The 18376-nt window shown below is 39.3% G+C and overlaps 1 protein-coding gene across 1 annotated transcript in view; it reads left to right on the top strand.

Moving 5' to 3' along the window:
* The window catches only part of DZANK1 (double zinc ribbon and ankyrin repeat domains 1), a 1792612-nt gene that overhangs the window by 160238 nt on the left and 1613998 nt on the right, over positions 1 to 18376 (top strand). The window contains exon 3 of the mRNA XM_044056983.1: positions 3837 to 3990. Within this exon, the coding sequence (XP_043912918.1) occupies positions 3837 to 3990 (154 nt within the window). The remainder of the gene's footprint in view (positions 1 to 3836; positions 3991 to 18376) is intronic.

The following is an 18376-nucleotide window of genomic DNA, read 5'->3' as shown; positions in this document are numbered from 1 at the left end:
GTAAGTGAGTTTCAGCATGAGTAATTTACCCAGTCAATGGATGGGTAGTTAGTCGCCCAAAACCATGGTGTTTGGATGTATTTTGATAGACTCAAGTAGATTCAGATAGGCAGAGTAGGTGTCCTGATTCATGGAGGGGGTCATGTAGCTGGCAATGACTTGAGTAGGTGTCCTACTAATAGTTAATTGCACCTGAAGTGTCCCCAGGGAGTCATACTGTTTAACCAATCTGGAGGTGTATTTATCTTTAATGAATATTGATACACAGCCTCTTATAGTTTTCACACCTGCAGTTTGCAGTCTGAACATGTGGAAGGCGGTGTAACCCTGTATGGCTGGGATGCTGTCCACAGCTATGAACCAGGTCTCTGTGACTGCACTAATGCCTGTGTCTTCCAAGATGAGGACAGCTTCCAGTGAGTGCAGTTTTGTGTTGAGACTCCAAGTGTTTAGCAGCGTAACTTTGAGGTTGCTTTTAGATGGAGTTTTTATGTTGGGAATTTTGTTCTTGAGACACTGCCTAAAAAGGCACTATAGGGATGACAAAAGTCTTAGCCAGTAGCCGAAATCCCAGGGGTGACAGATGAAGACTATCTCTGGAAAAGCATCGGGGTCTGTTGATCATGTCGTCCCAGGCTGACAGATAGTGGATCCCCTAAAAATGACACCAGAAGATAAGCCAATTACTGAAGTCAATCATTTTCGGTTTGTATTGAGGCATCGTCCTAGGTGAAGGTAAGATGTTGCTTAAGGCTAGGGATATACCAGCCTGAGATGCATAGTCTGAGAGCTCAGTCAAGTCTCTCTTCATATACTCCAGAGAGGTACATCTGAAGTTGTTCATACCAACATGGACTATGAAGGAGTCATAACAGTACCTGCTGTTGAAAGACTTGAGTGGATGTGTGATATGGCATATGCTGGCACCACATATCCATCAACCCAGCCCTTAAGATTCTCGCTGATGACCCAAAGAGACATTGATAGATGGTTAACTGTTGTAACTTATGTAAATAAATAAATAAATAAATGAAATATTCAGATTCAGTCCTTATGGAGCATGTACATATAATATATTTTATTTTATTAAGGGTGTACCTTAAAACATAGTTGTTCAACACTATTTAAGGTACAAGAATAAATGTGGTTTTAACATATAATATTTTTATACTATATATATATTTATATATATATATATATATTTTATATACATTTTATATATATTTTTATATATTTATATATTTATTGGTATTCATACACCAAATTAATGTATTAATAAGAAATGAGTATTTCCTGTCACAATTTCTTTGATGATTTTACTTATATTTAATTTTTACAACATTTACACAAGTTGTAAACAAAATTATGAAATGTTAAGATCATGAATTCCTATGAACCTCTACAACTTTGTATTATATTCAAGTGTAAATTACCAAAGGTTTGGTTCAGCATTACCTCAATGTTAATTAGTGTCAATTAATGGCCAGCCTATTAGAAGTCAAGATTAATTAAGTGTATTTTACTTAGATGTATTTAAACTGAAGATTTGTATGTGTAACAGATTCTGATGAAGTCTCCATATGGGAGATGAAAGCGCTTAATCTGTTTTTTTTGTCAAATAAATTGGGGTCTTGAAACGTTTCACCTAGTGGTCTGTTGGACTTGGACCTTGAATTTATCGAAATTGAGTTTCCACGTTTTATTAAGAGGAAAACCTTTATTGTTACTGGAGAACAGCGCCTATAACTGCATTTTTTTTTCTTTGTTTGGAAGTTGTGTGCTTTTCGGTTACTATATGCTGGCACCTGACAGCTTACCATGACCTTTTCCTTATCCAGCCTGGTGAGTGGGACATCTGTGTGTCTAACGATGGAATCATCTATGACTAATATGTTTGATTTTGTGTTTTGTTGTAAGGGTTTGACCGGTGAGAGACACTGGTACATGAGGTATTATGTGTAATGTGTTTTGCAGAGGAAGAATTATGTGTCGCATGCTTGTGTTTGTGCTTTGAAAGTCTCAGGTGTTTAGGTACGTTTCTGGTGAGGACCTCCACATATGTAGGTATGTGTAATGTGGGTTTGGGTAGAGTAGTTGGTGAGGTGTGCATGCTGGCAACCCGCTCATTGTCATATGCACTGACTGATGTATGAGAGAGCATGGATTCAAGGTTCTTAATATAGTTGTATCTCTCACACACTGTTTGTGTGGACAAAGAATAGAAGGTTGTTTGTGAACCTGAGACAGTTGCAGCACTGCTTCAGGATGCCCATGTCGACCAAGCTGGCTGGAGAAATTGTGGGAAATTGTCCACCCATAGTGATATCTCCCTTGATCCCATGTAAGGATGGCACATAATTACTATTTCTCATATGGTGTCTGTATCCACATGGTTGCAGTAGACTCAGTTATGAAAGTGATAGTATGTCAACTGGTGGACTGTTTTAGATGTGGAGGGAGATGACGCACTACATCACAGACACTGCCTTCTAAGGTGGCCACTAACCCATAAAGACTGGCTACAGTACCTCTAGCAACTTAATGCAAACGACGTATACCTGTACTGTGTATTGTGTTCAGATAAGCTGCTCTTCCTGGCTTATCACACTAATGTTATTTCTGAATCATACTACCGTGTTCGAGGCCATCATTTGTATACATGATGGTTCTCATTAGCATATTGTTACTCATTTGTTTGTCATTATGCAGTCATTTGTTCAAGGTGTATACTGAACTATTTTTCAGCTAACAAGATCGCACTACATGTGCTCTGAGTTGTCCCTTCCTATCAGTTGTTGCTCAGTGCTGTTTTTCTTGATACACAGTACTGTTCACTTCTGAATGTCCCCTTCATTTGATCTTTGCCCCCCCTGGGGATTCTGAGATGGAAAGTATACCCTTAGCACATATGCCCAAGGCAGGCAAGCAGACACTGTCTCTTCAGTCCTGTCCCCCCTCCCAAGCTCCTTGGTTCTTAGTCCAATACAGAACTCTTGGAGAAAGTCAGGGATTTATCCCTCTATGAAGCAGAAGTGGCAGCTCTGAGAGAGGGCTGGGGTGGGATTGCTGCTAGAAGTTTGTATCCCATTTGTGTCATTTTGTTTGCATGTAAAGTATTTTCTTTAACATACATTTCTACCATATGAGAAAACCTTGAGTAATGGTAATAAAATGAGTTTCATTTATGTCTGCACTAATAGCTGTTGTGTTTAATGTATGATAAAAATACACTGTGTTTTAGCTTTATGTGTGGGATGTACAGCCAGAAGAGTAGAGAATAGTGCCATGACTGGGTACAGACCATTAGATGAGACTGACTCTCTATTTAACTCTGCTGTAAAAAAACAGCATAGCCAGAAATGAGCATTTCTAAACAAAATATACTTTTCTTGTATTCATGTCTTTTGAATGTGGCATAAAATATATAAATCCAAGCTCCTATTAACAGTGAAGGTGTTGCTGTAGACTGAACATGTAAAAGTTTGCTAGCAGTCAAAACTGACATCTTGAAAAGATTTGTTACCCTTTGCACTACTACTTCTGTTTACCAGGTGAATGACATCATGCAAACTCTTGTCAAATATTTCCAGTAGTTCTTGCAAGGATTATTATTACTGAGTAATAACTAATGAATAGTATTAAGCAGGGATAATCGCTCAGCACTGTTAACTTAACAGTACATACTTATTGGCATTGTTCAGTGGAGGCCTGCAAATGTAAAATTAATAGGAGTATAACTACATTTACCAGTTATTGGTATTTACATGAAGGAGGCAATTTATTTGAATTCTGATGTTGTGCTGTGATTTGTGTTATGCAATATTAATAATTTATAGATACCCATGACGTGAGCATACATTACACACTGGATGGAAATGCACCAGACCTGTTCAGAAAACCGGGTTATGGAGAAAACAGTACATTAAAGTACAGAGGGCCATTTACACTGCCTGAAGGAAAAGTCACTGTTAAAGCTATAGCAGTTAGAAAGTAAGTATTCTTAACATTGTGAACGTAACATTTATTTTGGAAAGTTCAAGCTCTATAGCTTTAATGTTGCTTTGCATGACTTCCTTATTTCACTTTTTTGTTTTGCATCAGCCCATGTTGTACAAGTATGTGTGAATACAATTTATATATATATATATATATATATATATATATATATATATATATATATATATATATATATATATATATATATATATATATATATATATATATATATATATATATATATATATATACACACACACACACATATATTTTAATCAGAGACATGTTCAGTACTTTTTGATGACTGGTTTACACATCTTTTAAAATTTGCTTTGACACTAGTCATATACTTGAAGACTTTTGAGGAAATGGCTTAATAAAGTCCGACTTTCTAAAAAGGAATGGAAGGGGATGGGAGTGAGGCTCCTTACCTTTGAATTGTGAGTATATAGAAACAATGTATTTTTAATTATGTTCCTAAGCTTCAAATGTGTGTCTTGTGTGTAACAGGTAGCCTTCACATGGTCATGCACGTGACATAGCCTTTGAGGCAGTCCCATCTCCCTTGCAAGTAAATACTTCTTATCAGGCCCCCAGTTTCCTCCAGAAACTAGCACAGACAGATGCCCTGCCCCTATGCTAGGCCAGCTTACATTGGTAACATGAAGTAGGAAAGGAATGCAAGGGCTATTGTTATTGGTGTGTGTGTGTGTGTGTGTGTGTGTGTGTGTGTGTGTGTGTGTGTGTGTGTGTGTGTGTGCACGTGTGCGTCCACGTGTGCGTCCATGTATATATCTTTGCCTTCCACTGAAAATAGCAAATAAACTTATTTTCAGTGCTGTTCAGTAAGTTAGGTTCAGAGAAGTTTTTGACAAGTCTGCTTTGCAGTGTAGTAGTATTTTCACCTGAACGTAATAATGAAATCAAAGGCTCTTTTTAAAAAAATATTTGAGCTTAAAAGGATATGTAAATATTGTATTATTAAACTAACAAGCTAATGATATTCAGATTACTGGCTGTATTTAAACAGATGTATAATTTAATTGCATGCAAACACAGAGAAGACAGTCAGAACAAGGGATCTGGCAAGTGAAAAGTTATCCTTGGTAGCAGTTAAGTGAGGCTGTAGGAATTATGATTGCAAGGTAGATAAAACTTTCACAGGCTGCCAAGAATCCTCTTTCTATCCCTTAACACACTTCATTACCCAACTCCTCCAGATCTTTAATTGCTGAGTTTCAGCTCAGATAGAACCTAAAATAGCCCCAAATGGCCCAAGGCTTCATTTGATATTTGAAATGATTTTTTTTATTCAGTTTGTGAACATTTTCACTTTCTTTTTTCTCAGTTATTCGCTGCCTTCCTTCATTATTTATCCTTTTAGGGGGTTACCTAACTTTATTTATTATTTATTTATTTATTGGCATTTGTTAACCAGGTTTGTGGCCCATTTTCAGTGGAGACCCGAGGAGAAAAGCTCCAGTAATACATTTTAAAATAAGTACAATTTTAAACAATATTGATATAATAGCAGTTATAGCAAAACAATTTACATATATGTTGGGTTACATGCATAAAGTTAAAGTTGCATTAAAAATAAGCTAAGTAACAATTTTACATTGATATAGTTCAACAATAAACATTTTTTGTTTGTATAAAATTGTGCAAATGCATAGTAGACACATTGGAGAGAGAGGTGTAATGAGGTACTAAATATGTTCCTTTTGAGGGTGCATAAAGGGAAGGAAGACTAGGTAGGGTCATGGCAAGAGCAGGTTCTGGAATTGAGAAAATAAAAATGTGAGGTGTGGGAGATTTGAATGTAAATCAAGGGGAAGTTTGTTCCAAGCATGGGCAAGGGAGTGTTTGTAGAGTAGTTTGCCTACTGACCTTTTTGGGTGGTAGATATCAAGTAATTGTTGGTTAGAAGTACGGAGGGTCCGGGATGGGATATAGATGGAGACCAAGGAAGATAAAGATAGACAGAAGAAGGGTTTATAAAGAATAGAGTGTAGCATATGAAATCGATAAGATAGCAGAAACTGGGGAAGTTCAAGCCATTGAAGAGAGTTTAAAGAAATGCAGTGGTGTGAGTTGTATGGGGAGTTAGTAATGAATCTGGCTATTTTATGGTAAGTCTGTTGCAGTTTGTGTAGAGTGGAGGCCTGGATATTGGTAAGAACTGGGGCGGAGTATAAGAGGGAGGGGTGGCCTGGCCCAGGGTAAGTCTAGATTCAGGGGTTAGGAATTTTTTTGTTCTGATATAGCAGACCTAGTTTCTGGTTTGTTTTTTTTATACATTGGAGTATGTGTAGGTTGAACTTGAGTTCATCATCGATAATGACCCTAGGAGTTTTCTGTGGGTGTCAGGTTGGATGTTTGTATTGTTAGAAGATTTAATAAAAAAGGAGGTTTTGTGATGAGAAAGAGAACGGGGAAGGAAAAGTAGGAGTTTGGTCTTTTTGGGATTTAGGATCAATGTGTTGCGAGAGAGCCATTGTTCAGTGGATAGTAGGGCCTGTTGGGTCAGGGAGTGTAGTTCAGGAATGTTATTTGAGATGGATATAAGTGTGGAGTCATTGACATACTGAATAAGGGAGGATTCTTTGCATCAGGTGTAAAGATCATTGGCGAAGATATTAAACAAAAGGGGTCCCAAGATGGAGCCTTGGGGAACATCAGTGGAGATGGGAAGGAAAGGTGAGGAGGATGAGAGCCATTTGGCAGATTGTTCCCTGCCAGATAGGTAACTATTAAACCAGGCAAGTGTGGAGGGGGATAGGTGGAGATGTGCGAGTTTGGATAGTAATAGAGGATGAGAGACGGTATCGAAGGCTTTGGAGAGATCTAGGAAGAGACAGAAAATGAGTTTATTGTTGTCTAGGGCCTCTGCAATGATATGAGTGAAGGAGAGGAGGGCAGTGGTGGTGCTGTGGTGAGGATGAAATCCATGTTGGGTAGGGGTAAGTAAGTGGTGTGTGAGGAGGTGATTAAGAAGCTGTGAGTGAATACATTTTTCTAATATCTTGGAGAGGGGGGACAGAATGGCAATGGGTTGGTAGTTTGAGGGGTCAGTGGAGTTTCCACCTTTATGAAGAGGGATAGTAAAGAAAGATTTCCAAAGGGGTGGGGACAGTTGATTCCAGAATAACTCGATTAATTAGTATAGATGCAGGATAGGCAATTGAGTCAGCAGCAAGTTTGAGGAATGTAGGAGATAGATTGTCAGTGGAAGGAGAGCAAAGTTTTAGCTTGAGTAGTAGTGATTTGATGTAAGTAATGGGAACTGGCTCAAAGTGGGACTTAGAGAGGTGGGTGTCGAAGTAGAGTTTGGCTTAGAGGTTACCAGATTTTGGATGGAAGAGATAAAGTGTTTATTCAGGAGGGGTAGCTGTTTCCTGAGAGGAAGGGTTAGGGTATGGGGAGGGATTAGAGGGCTTTCCAGGATAGAGGATGTTGTTGAGAGTTGACCAAAAGTTTTGAGAATTGGATTTATTGAACTTTATTGACACATTTTCTGTTACATTTTTTCCCTTTTGTACTTTGGTCACCCTTACTGGATTTTCTGTTCCTCTTCTCTTTAAAAAAAATCTACTTTTTGTACTTATAAGGAATATATCCTCAGTTGAGTTTATGTAATAAGTTTGGGTGGCTGTCCAAAATGGATTGGTCTTTAAGGAAGTCTCTTTGGAAAGAAAATTCCTCACCAGGGCCACCCTGATGTGTGTGATTTGTTTGGGTGAACGTCACAAATATATCTTGGTGTTTTGTCTGTAGGCAGTTTATGCCCTCCTTGATCATTTAGGCAAGGCCATATGAGCTTGCATCTGTGTGAGAAGACCATTTCTGGTTAGTTTGTTTCTTCTCACTTAGGAAAGTTTTGCCATTGAAGCCTACCCCAGAGTTAGCCTTGAAACTGTCTGCCGTAACCTATCCTGTACTCAGGAAAAGGTATTGGTTACATAAGTAACACAGCATTTTTATAGTGTCTTCCTGCCCTGGCTGTAAGCTTAGGCAGAAGAGTATGGAGGCCTAAGTTAAACAGGTTCTTGTCAAAACTGTATAGAAGGCTTCTCCCTTATCTCAGACCTGCAAGGTGCAAAGTTTGGCACATTTATCTGGCCCTGGAAAAATTAAATCTTTGATCTCAAAGACTTTGATGTGAACCCCTTTCCATGTTATAGATTTTTGACTACGACAAGTTTTCATTGCCTGTCCTTAAGGCAAAGGCCAGGTTTTCTGGTGCTGCTTCCTCATCTTTTCTGTTGGTGACAGAGAGTTCACCTCTGCCTTTTTTTCTCAAAACTTAAGACACCAAAGTGAACGTCACTGCTCCCACAGTCAACTCTGGTACAGAAGACACCAATCTCATCCCTTACTATGCTGGAGTAGAAGTAGAAGTCTGAGTTTATTTTGATGATTTAGGCTTCACTGTTGGTCTGTGTCATCTGTCTTGACCTGAATGTTTCAGTCTCAGTTCTATAACTGGTATTGATGCACCCAGTGTTTAATCTTCCAGCTTAAGTTTTTACTTTGGGCTCAGTGCTTGGGCTTCAAGTATCACTCTGTCTTTTTAGTCCTGATATCAGAGATGTTAAACCTAAGCATTTGACTTTAGTTTTCTTAAGGCAGATTCACATCTCAGTAGTGGTTTTGATAGAGCCAGAAAACGTTATTACTCACCTAAAGTCATACCCTGCTTTGATGTCAGCACTGACTGTGTCACCAGAAAGACTCATGCCTCATCTACAGATTTGCAACCAGTCATTCAGCAGGACAGAGATATCCACAACCTTTCCCTACTCCCCAAGACAGTTTCAGCTCAGAAATAGCAGTCTTTATCATATTCAGAGTTTCTTCTTTCTGGTGATTCTTAGAAGGACCATGTGTAGGGGAAGCCCATTGACTTACCTACTGAATCTCTCACTACTAATCTTGATGTTGAAGAAGATGCTGATTCCCCAGCATCTCCCCTTGATTACCTCAAGTCTGGGTAAGTCCTACAGATGATGTGCCAGAGGGGGTGATTGTCCACATACCCAGTGTTTTCCCTCCAGAGGACATAGCAGAAGGCTTTCAGGTCTACCTAGCAAGTCTCTTGTGGCCCCTCCATTGGCAGACATTTAAACGTTGCCATGAATACAGCATCGGAGAGACCATATAATGTAGCTCCAGTACTAAAAAGTAAATTATATCCTTTGACCAGAGACTCTGAAATCATATACTTTAGTCTTAGCAGTTGCTGTTAACAGGGCTTCAGCACCACAGAGACCAACTGTCCATCCAGTAGGTAAACATTCCTAAGCAACAAATCGTCTTTGTCAGAACTGTGCATTGCTTCCACTTTTTGATATGAGCGGTCAATTACATTTTTCATCTTGGATGAAATGCACCAGACAGTTGCACAGTTGTCAGAGGGAACTACTAAGGATACGTTTATGCCCAGTCAGCAATAGTTTCAGCTATGGCCAACCTCATAATGCACATTTCTTATAATGCAACTGAATGCTTAACAAGGTCTTCAGAAACTGGAATAGCTTAAAGACAGTACATATGTGGCTCCATTTAACTGACCTTGACAAGAACAACAAGTTCTAGATTTGGCTTAGGCATGACACACAGTAACAGGCTGGAAAGAACCCCTAATTCTCAGGGTAATTTCTAGGGAAGTCATAGACACAGAGCAAGGGTCCTTGGCAATCATTGGACAGCTTCAGACCACCCACTGGCAGTCAGCAGCAGCCCTGATGCCTTGACTAGCTGTCCTCCCACTGGAAGCAGTTTATGGTCATCTGTCAGCTTGGAAACTGATCAGCAAGGAAGGATTGTTCCACATGGTCATATCCAAAGGTTACAAAATTCCCTTTAAGCAGCCCCTGTCACACTGTCCATACCATTGATCTGCATCACTCACCATCAGGAACAAACAGTAAGGAATGAGGTTTTAACCTTCCTCTGCAAAAATGCTATCAAGGAGTTCTTACCAGGAAAAAAAAAAAAACATAGGCCAGTATTGGCTCTAAGCAGCTTAGTTTATTTATTTCCAGTGAAACATTTTGCATGTCCCCTGAGAAGTCAGTCCGTCTTTTTCTACCAGAAGGAGAATGAATGTGATGTTTTAGACCTCAAGGATCCACACCCCCACATAAAAATTACCAGTGGCGGCTGTTGACTTCAAATCGAAGGAGGGCTGCAGGAGACAGCTGAAGGGGTGTGGTCAACTAGAAAGGGGAGGAGCTATGCTCAAAACCACAAAAACTGGAACTTTAATTAAATATGTTGCCCTCGGTGCCAAACCGTCATTATGAGAGTCCAATCAAGACAAAATGAAGTGTAGAAGAAAAAATATTTCAATGCATTGGCCGCATGACAGCTTATTTAATATCTAGATGGAAACAAAAAGGTTGTGAGGCATGAAAAAATAAATTACTTTTTAAATACATTACTGGATTGCCAGTTAAAATAAAGTACAAGACAAACAAGCAGCACTCATCTCAAACCACTACTCTTTGCACTGCAGTTCTAATTATAATTTATATGCAGCTTTTTAAAAAGTACCAAGTAACACGCTGAAAGTAGCAATGATACCCCCCCACTTGTAAAAATGTTTTTTATCCAAAAAAAGACCTGCTGCCTAACAACTATCTACTTGTTTCATTGGGAAAACATCATCAAAATAAAAAATGAACAGCAGACAAGAGACAAGCTCAAGATAACTTGCTTAAAGTATTACTGCACAGGTTATGGACCACACATGATAGATTGGCATTCTGTTTAGTTTATGGGTAAAGCCTGAAAAGATGATGGCAAGGCTCCAACAAAGGTAATGAGCTTCTTAAATTACTGTAATCCTGTCCTTTATTACAAATACTGTCATATGCATTTCAATACCCAAGGCTTATATATTATCTAGTTATGTAAGTGTTCTCTGCATGGCAACAACAAAAAGGCTTTCAATGTTGGTAATTCTGTAACAGTAAGCTTGCTTGCATCTTACAATCTCAGACAAGCTTACCCGATGGTCATGAAATCATTGCTACTTAAACATAGAGCAACAGGCACTTTCTGAATAATAAGAAGCATAATCAACAGTATAAAAATATGACAGAAAACCAGAACATTCTGCAAAATCAAGCAAGACAGATGAAAAGCCACTGTAGTATTTTTTGTGTCTACCTTGGATGGGGGGGGGGGGTTACTCTGCACACTTACACTGCATAACTGGTCCTTGCCTTGCTTGGACACATCCAGAGTCACTACATGGGGGAGTGGGGTGCAACAAGTATGTCACAACTTGAAATGTCTCTGGCTGACTGCAATGGCCCTGACACATTTGTCATACCTCTCAACCTCAGAGCAAGAAATCTGGAAAAAGTCAGGCCCAAAATTAAGGACAATATTTAAATATTGTTCTTATAAACTTTCTAATAGAATAGTAGGTCTTGCATTAGTATAGATTTTCTGAAGGGTATGAAATCTGAAACTGAAATGTCTGTCATTATTTTCTTACTTCAATCTTTAATGATTTGCCACTAATTTGCCAGAAAACCACAATTTAATGAAAAATGGACCAAAAATGTGATGCAAAAATATAAAATAGCCACACAATACAGCTGGGAACCTGTCAAAGAAGGGACACTTTTTAATATTAGCACTGTTAGATTGAGCAGCTGACAAAATAAACAAATCTACATGCATTTCTGAAATAAAAGTAATCTATAACTCTGATTATTACACTTATTTATTAATTGTAAACCCTCCATGTTTTCTTCCAAAATTTACATTTTGCAGAGGGATTAGAGGGAGAGCAATATTTTGAGCCAAAATCGGGAACAGTTGAAATGTTTGCATATGCCCAATTCTATAAAGCAATTTCCATGTACCTTTCAACCTGTTAACGCAGGAAATCTGGACAAGGCCAAATATATTGGGGGAACATAGAAACAGTACTAAAAATTGCTTTTGTATAAACGTAGTTGATAGAACAGGTCTTGTTTAGCATGCATTTTCCTGAAGGTTATGAAGTCTGAAACTCAACCTCTGTCATTATTTAGTGACTTAATTCCTACATGATTTGCCAGAAAACCACACATTTTATGAGGGACAAACCAAAAAGAAGAAGCAAAAATCTATTCATTCTGTGAAAATCTGGACAGTTGAGAGGTATAGTTCAGCTGAGCTGGGGCTGTCTGAGTTTGCCATCCTTCCCCCTCACAAAATCATGATCGAATGGAGCCACCCCCTGCAGCCATTCCAATGTCCCATTACTTGGCTATTTCGCCCCATTTACCATAAACACTGCAATGTGCATACTGCTTTACTTCTACGATGATTTGGATTTTATTTGAAAGTGTTATTTTGTATTTTACAGCACAAACACTAAAACATCTACTAAACAAAGCAATGCAGTCTCACAATGAAAATAGACTTATTAAAACTCAGCCTTTGAAACTCACATTCATTGAAACAGCAGTGAAATCCACATTCAAAGAAAATGCATTTGGGTAGTATAAAGATTAACTTTGGGCTGTTTTCAAATGATAGGCCCCTTGCACACAAAATCATACATGTGTTGTGTGATGCACCTTCCTGATTGTATTAAATTATATTCCTTGTATAATACAGTACAGTTGTTAGAGGGTGTTTTCAATTTATTGTTTTGAACATTTTCCAGTAAACAATGAAACAAATGCATGCACCAATAATGACAAAACTGCCCAATTGAGAACATTTCCATCATAAAAAAGTCTTCTCAGACTTCTACAATACACCAGTATCAGTAAATATACACAATCTCTGCAGAAGTCATCTAAATAATTCCACATTAAAGAGATCTGTAACTAATGAAGAGGTTGCTGCTAGCAAACAACTTCCCCTGAGGAATAAATTGTCTATATTACATTAAAAAAATGATAAGCTAGTAATATTGCAATAGGAAATAGATGGCAATCTGATAACAGGTTCATAGTTAGTATCTTTACCAAAGAGGATATTCTCCATACAGCAGCATCCACCCCTTGTGGGAGTAGAACCCACAGCCTTCTGCATCGAAAGCAAGTACACAACCTGTTGTGCTATTAACAATGCAAGCTGACTCAGCATAAGCAGCACTAAACTTCTCTTCCCCTGCAACTCTCAGCCCCTTGTAAAATCTACTTAATACTCAACTGTATCTCAATTTCGCAGCGCAAGAAATCTGGAAAAAGCCAAAATATATTGTGGGGAGGGGAAAAAAGCCCCAAAACCAGGGACACATTAAGCATTGCTTGTATAATCTTGGAAGGCTGGTAGAATAAAATGCTATAATACCACCATACATTTAACTTCCCAGTCTTGGACCCAGGTCCTTGTGCAAACCAGTCAAAGCAACATACCACTATACCAAATCAGCTGCTCTGTGAAAGAGAGAAAGACTGAAACTTAAATGGCTATCATTTAGTGAATTCAGTTCTCACCATAACTGTCAATCTCTTAGCACAAAACACCTGGACAAACCCAGTAATGGGGGAATACAGCCCTCAAGCATATTCAGTGAATTCAGTTCTTGCCATAGCTCTCAAACTTAGCACAAAAAACCTGGACAAAGCCAATAATGGGAGAGTACGGTCCCAAAAATAGGGACAAATTTCAAATATTCATCTTATAAACTTAGAAAATTGCTAGAATAAAAGGTTTTGTGTTACTATGTACTTTCTGAAGATTATGAAGTCTGAAATTCAAATACCTGTCAATTTTATTTATTTAACATTTGTTAACCAGGAAAGTCTGACGGATCAAAAAATAATTTTCAGCAGAGGCCCAGGGAGAAATACTGCAGACACATGTAACCAGACGAAACTCCACAAACTATTGAACAGAAGGAAAAGCAATACAGCTCACAGGTGTACCAGTACTGTTTATTAAGCACTTTTGTCTTCAGACACATGTCTTTGTAACATGGGAGGACACCAGAGCAAACCCACACAAACACAGGGAGGAGATGCAGACTCCACACAGAAGGCACCCCAGCCAAGAATCAAACCAGAAAACCTCTAGCTGTGAGGCAACAATGCTACCACTGCACTATCAAAGCAAACCCACACAAACACCAGGAGGGCTTGTAGATTCCATGTAGAAGGCACCCTAATCAAGGATCAAACCTGAGAGCTTGCAGCTGTGAGTCAATAATGCTACCACTGTACCATCAAATATCTCAAAATGTAAGTATTCAGAAACCACAGATGTTATGAGGAACAGAACAGAACAAAATATGAGGCTCTTTTCAAACATAAAAAATGTGCTGAAAAAGTTCATTCCTTTTGATATCAGAAACAAATGCAGTATAAAGGCAATAACAGAATGTCTATTTCTGCAGGTTATAATTTAGTGACAGTTTACATTGCTGATGTTAATACTGAATCAGGCAGATCAAGGACATCAAACAGCGAGCTAATCAGTTATTTGTGCAAAACACCAAAATCAGATTCACAATTGCTTTCTGGGGAAAATATTCAGTTTGTTTTAGAATAAATAAATTAAACACACATACCTGCATGCACCACACACACACAAACACATGTACAGTCTTTCCTTGCCAGAATGGTATCTATCACTTCTTTTTTAATGCACTCTATAATGATACTTTGATTAGTTACTCAGATTGAAAAGAACCAGTAAATCCACAATAGAAGAATATTACAAATGGTTATATTGGCTGCATTTTTCGTCAGAAGTTGTGGAAATATATGAAATCAGATGCAAACAAATATATCTTATACTTCACCTGAGCAAATTTCTAATTTATATCCTGAATTTTTTCATAAACTATGGTGCGTTTGCAAAAGATTTTTAAGTGCTACATATGTACTCCAATTACTATTACATATACACGTTTGTGTAATAGAATAATAATTACTCTGCCAAAAGGAGCAGTCCATAGTTCTAAGTATAAGTACCCTGCAATGGCACATATGTAAAATAAATCTCAGAGGCTACACAGCTTGCTTGAATTTGCACAGGAATGCATGTTACTAATGCATGTTACTAATTACATGTTTGCACATGTGCAATAACACACACACACACACACACACACACACACACACACACACACACACACACACACACACACACACACACCCTTGTTGTACCTGCCAGCGATCCTGTTCAATTCCTTGTACCTGAAGTCTCGCCAGAACAATCCATAAATGAAGTCAACAGTCCCTGCAGCAGAATCCCATGAAGTAATACACATCCACAAGTAAATTAAGTCAACGTTCCCTGCAGGGAAGTCTCGGCAAGTAAACAGCCAGTCCCTAAAGTCAACAGCAGCAGAATCCCATGAGAGCACGTCCTTGCCTGCAGATGTCACAGTCCGATCCCCTTCCAGTCTATGCAGTTTCAACTGCATAGACTTCTGGATATTTCAAGTAAAAAATGTTGATATTTCAATCCGGACTGCTGGTGAGGCAGTCAGGATTCTGGGTGCATGCTCCAGACTGTCTCACCAGCAGTCTGAGTATCAGGGAAACATGCGAGTGCGCATGCTCGATGTCCGGGACTCGCATTTTTTATTTATTTATTTATTTATTTATTTATTTATATTTGTTGACCGGGAGTATCCAACTGGATGTAGGTCCATTTTCAGCGGAGGCCCGGGGAGAAGAGCTTTTTTTTAGTTATTCTTTTATTTCATTTAGTTATTTTCTTTTTTTGTTTTGCTTTCATTTTATTTATTTATTTGTTTTATAGCTGGGAGGGCTGCAGTCCTGCAGACCAATAGCACGAGCCGCCCCTGAAAATTACTTAAGTCCAGTAGATTTCTGCCCTTTTGAGTTAGAAACAGTCATTATTAGTTTTAGACTTTTTAATTTGGTCTTACTTCAGCTCCCAAAATGCTCACCAAATGAATGTGTATTGTAGCAGCTAACCAGAGGGTGCAGGGATCCAAGGTGTTCCCTTAGTTGAGTGATTGACTCCCAGCTGTCCCCTCCATTTAAAATTTGGTACTGGTGTATGAGTCTCTGACAACTTCGTTATTCCACTGTGTGGGGATAGCAGTAACTCCTGCAAAGATGCAGCTACTGCCTTAACATCTGCTCACATTTCTGAGTTGCAACCTGGATACCAAGTTACCTAGGGCATACCATCCCAACAATGAAGTCCAGTCTCCTCAAATTAAAGTAGCATCCCTTCTTATAAGTAAAAAACTTCAGGCCATCCTTATTTTCAGCTGCTGCTGCTGGGTCTCACAGTTCCTCCTGCAGTATACTACCTGACAAGTCTGAAGTGAATCTTAAGGGTCCAGTAGTCACAAACTGCAGATCCTCTGTCTCACCAAATTGGCATTTTTCAAGTTTGCAATCATCATTCCATGATGGTTATAGCACTTCTCTTGCCCTTGCAGTCCTTCCAGGCCTCCCTTCCTCAGGGGGCTATCACCACAAAATTTTTTTTAATATTTGATCTGGTGTTTCATTATGGGACAGGAAGCATTACTGGGGCAGGCTGTTTGCAATTATGGTGCTCTTGATGGTGCATAAGGACTGATTATTACAGAGTTTAGTTTCAAAGAGCTTGTTCTACCATGGACATCATTCCTCTGGCTGTGTGACTTTATTCTTACATCTCTCTGGATGTTCATCGTGTTACACTGCTGCAGTCATTACACTTGGGTTATCCTGCCATCAGGTGGTCCCGTAGTTGGCCAGAGTTCCAAAGTCTTGGTCCGGCGTCGGTTGCTGTCGCTTCTTCCCTGATGTCAGTGTGCCAGGGGTATACAAGATGTATCCAACGCCATTTTCTTCAGTCTTTCTTGCCACGCAGTGCCCGAAGCAAAGCAGTTTGCAAATGCCGGTTGGCCGACTCCTGAGATTTGATAAGACAAATTTCAGATCCAAAGTTTTCAGTAAAGCTAAGTACCCCGTTGGGGAAACTTTTTTCTTGCCTCAGACCAAGGTCAGAAAAAGGTAATAATTGTATTTCTTGTGGGAAGCAAATACCTCATAAGGACTTCCACTCTTACTGTATCCCATTCCTAGGCCCTAATCACGACGTCACTAGTTGTCGGTTTTGTGCTAGATTTAACAAACGCACTATAAAAAGACGTTTTGATTTTGCTTTGCACTACTTTGGCCGAAGGTTCAATTATACTATGCTGTCAGATCAACCAATGACCACAATACTGTAAAAATGCAAGGACAAGGATAAAGACAGGCATCCGAGGTCCAAAACCGATGACGAAACCTCTTCTAGGCTAGTCGCTGGTTTGCCGGTTCTCAGTGAGGCACTTTCGCAGCCCCTGACACCCGCTACCTCAGAGCCACAGGCCACCTCCAACTCCCATGTGGAGACAACTAGGCATCTGGAAACTCAAGGTATTGGGCCTACGGAAACTAATCCCTCAGATGGGTCCGGAGCTGCCGAGCAGGCATCGGCTTCTGAGGGTGTTTTCAGACGTTCACAACTTACCATTAAAACAACAGCCAAGGCAAAAGTACCATTAAAGATAAAGAAACAAGTACAGCATTCTCCTGGACAGACCTCCATGCCTAAGAAACAGATGCTTAAAATGGCCAAAGACCTCATTACTCTAATCAGGGGTTCCCATCTCCCTCCTGAGAAAAGGCCTAGGCAGGATACAGACTATGATTCCTCTGATCAGGTTTCCATTTCCTCTGATCCGTCTTCAGACCAGGGATACTCTCTACCCCCCTATGAGGACTCTGATGCTGAAGAATCTATCCCTTCAGCCTCTCCTCCTGAGGATTATTCTTTTGGGGAAACTTTACATACCATGAGGGAACATTTCTATTAGGAAAGTCAGGATTACTCAGAATCCAAGAAAAGGCTCAGGGATTTCCTTTTATTGCCTCAGCACCCTTGGCTATTCCACCTGTGCTAGATATTGTGGATGATGTGTTCTCTGAATCCAGCTTATCTCCTGATTCTTTGCCCCCTGCACCAGCCAAGCCAGATAGATATTATAGAGTCCCAGACTCTCACAAGTTTCTTTATAAAAACCCTTCGACTGATCCAGAAACCATTTCCCAGGGTCCAAAAGGGGTTAAGGCTTCCATTGCAAAAAAATCCAGTACCCTCTGACAGAGATTCCAGAGCTTTGGATAGATGGGGAAGAAAGTATACACGTCTGCAACTTTAGCAGTAAGAGCTTTAAATTGCCAGTTTCACATGCTTAAGTACCAACAATATTTAATGGCTCAGTTAAAACAGAAAATGCTTGCAAGCTCAGATGCTCCTGATTGTAAAGAAATGCAGGATTTATTGCATGCAGTTGAACAGGTGGGAAAACATATTCTACAATGTGGTTTTGATTCTTTAGAGGCCTCTTGTAGAGCCGCAGTTACAGGTTCTGTGATTCAAAGACATGCTTGGTTAAAAG

This window comes from Protopterus annectens, chromosome 1.part2 (assembly GCF_019279795.1).
Source record: "Protopterus annectens isolate FY-2018-M chromosome 1.part2, PAN1.0, whole genome shotgun sequence".
NCBI classification, from domain to species: domain Eukaryota; kingdom Metazoa; phylum Chordata; order Ceratodontiformes; family Protopteridae; genus Protopterus; species Protopterus annectens.
The sequence above is the reverse complement of the archived record's forward strand: the minus strand, read 5'-3'. Positions and strand labels throughout refer to the sequence as shown.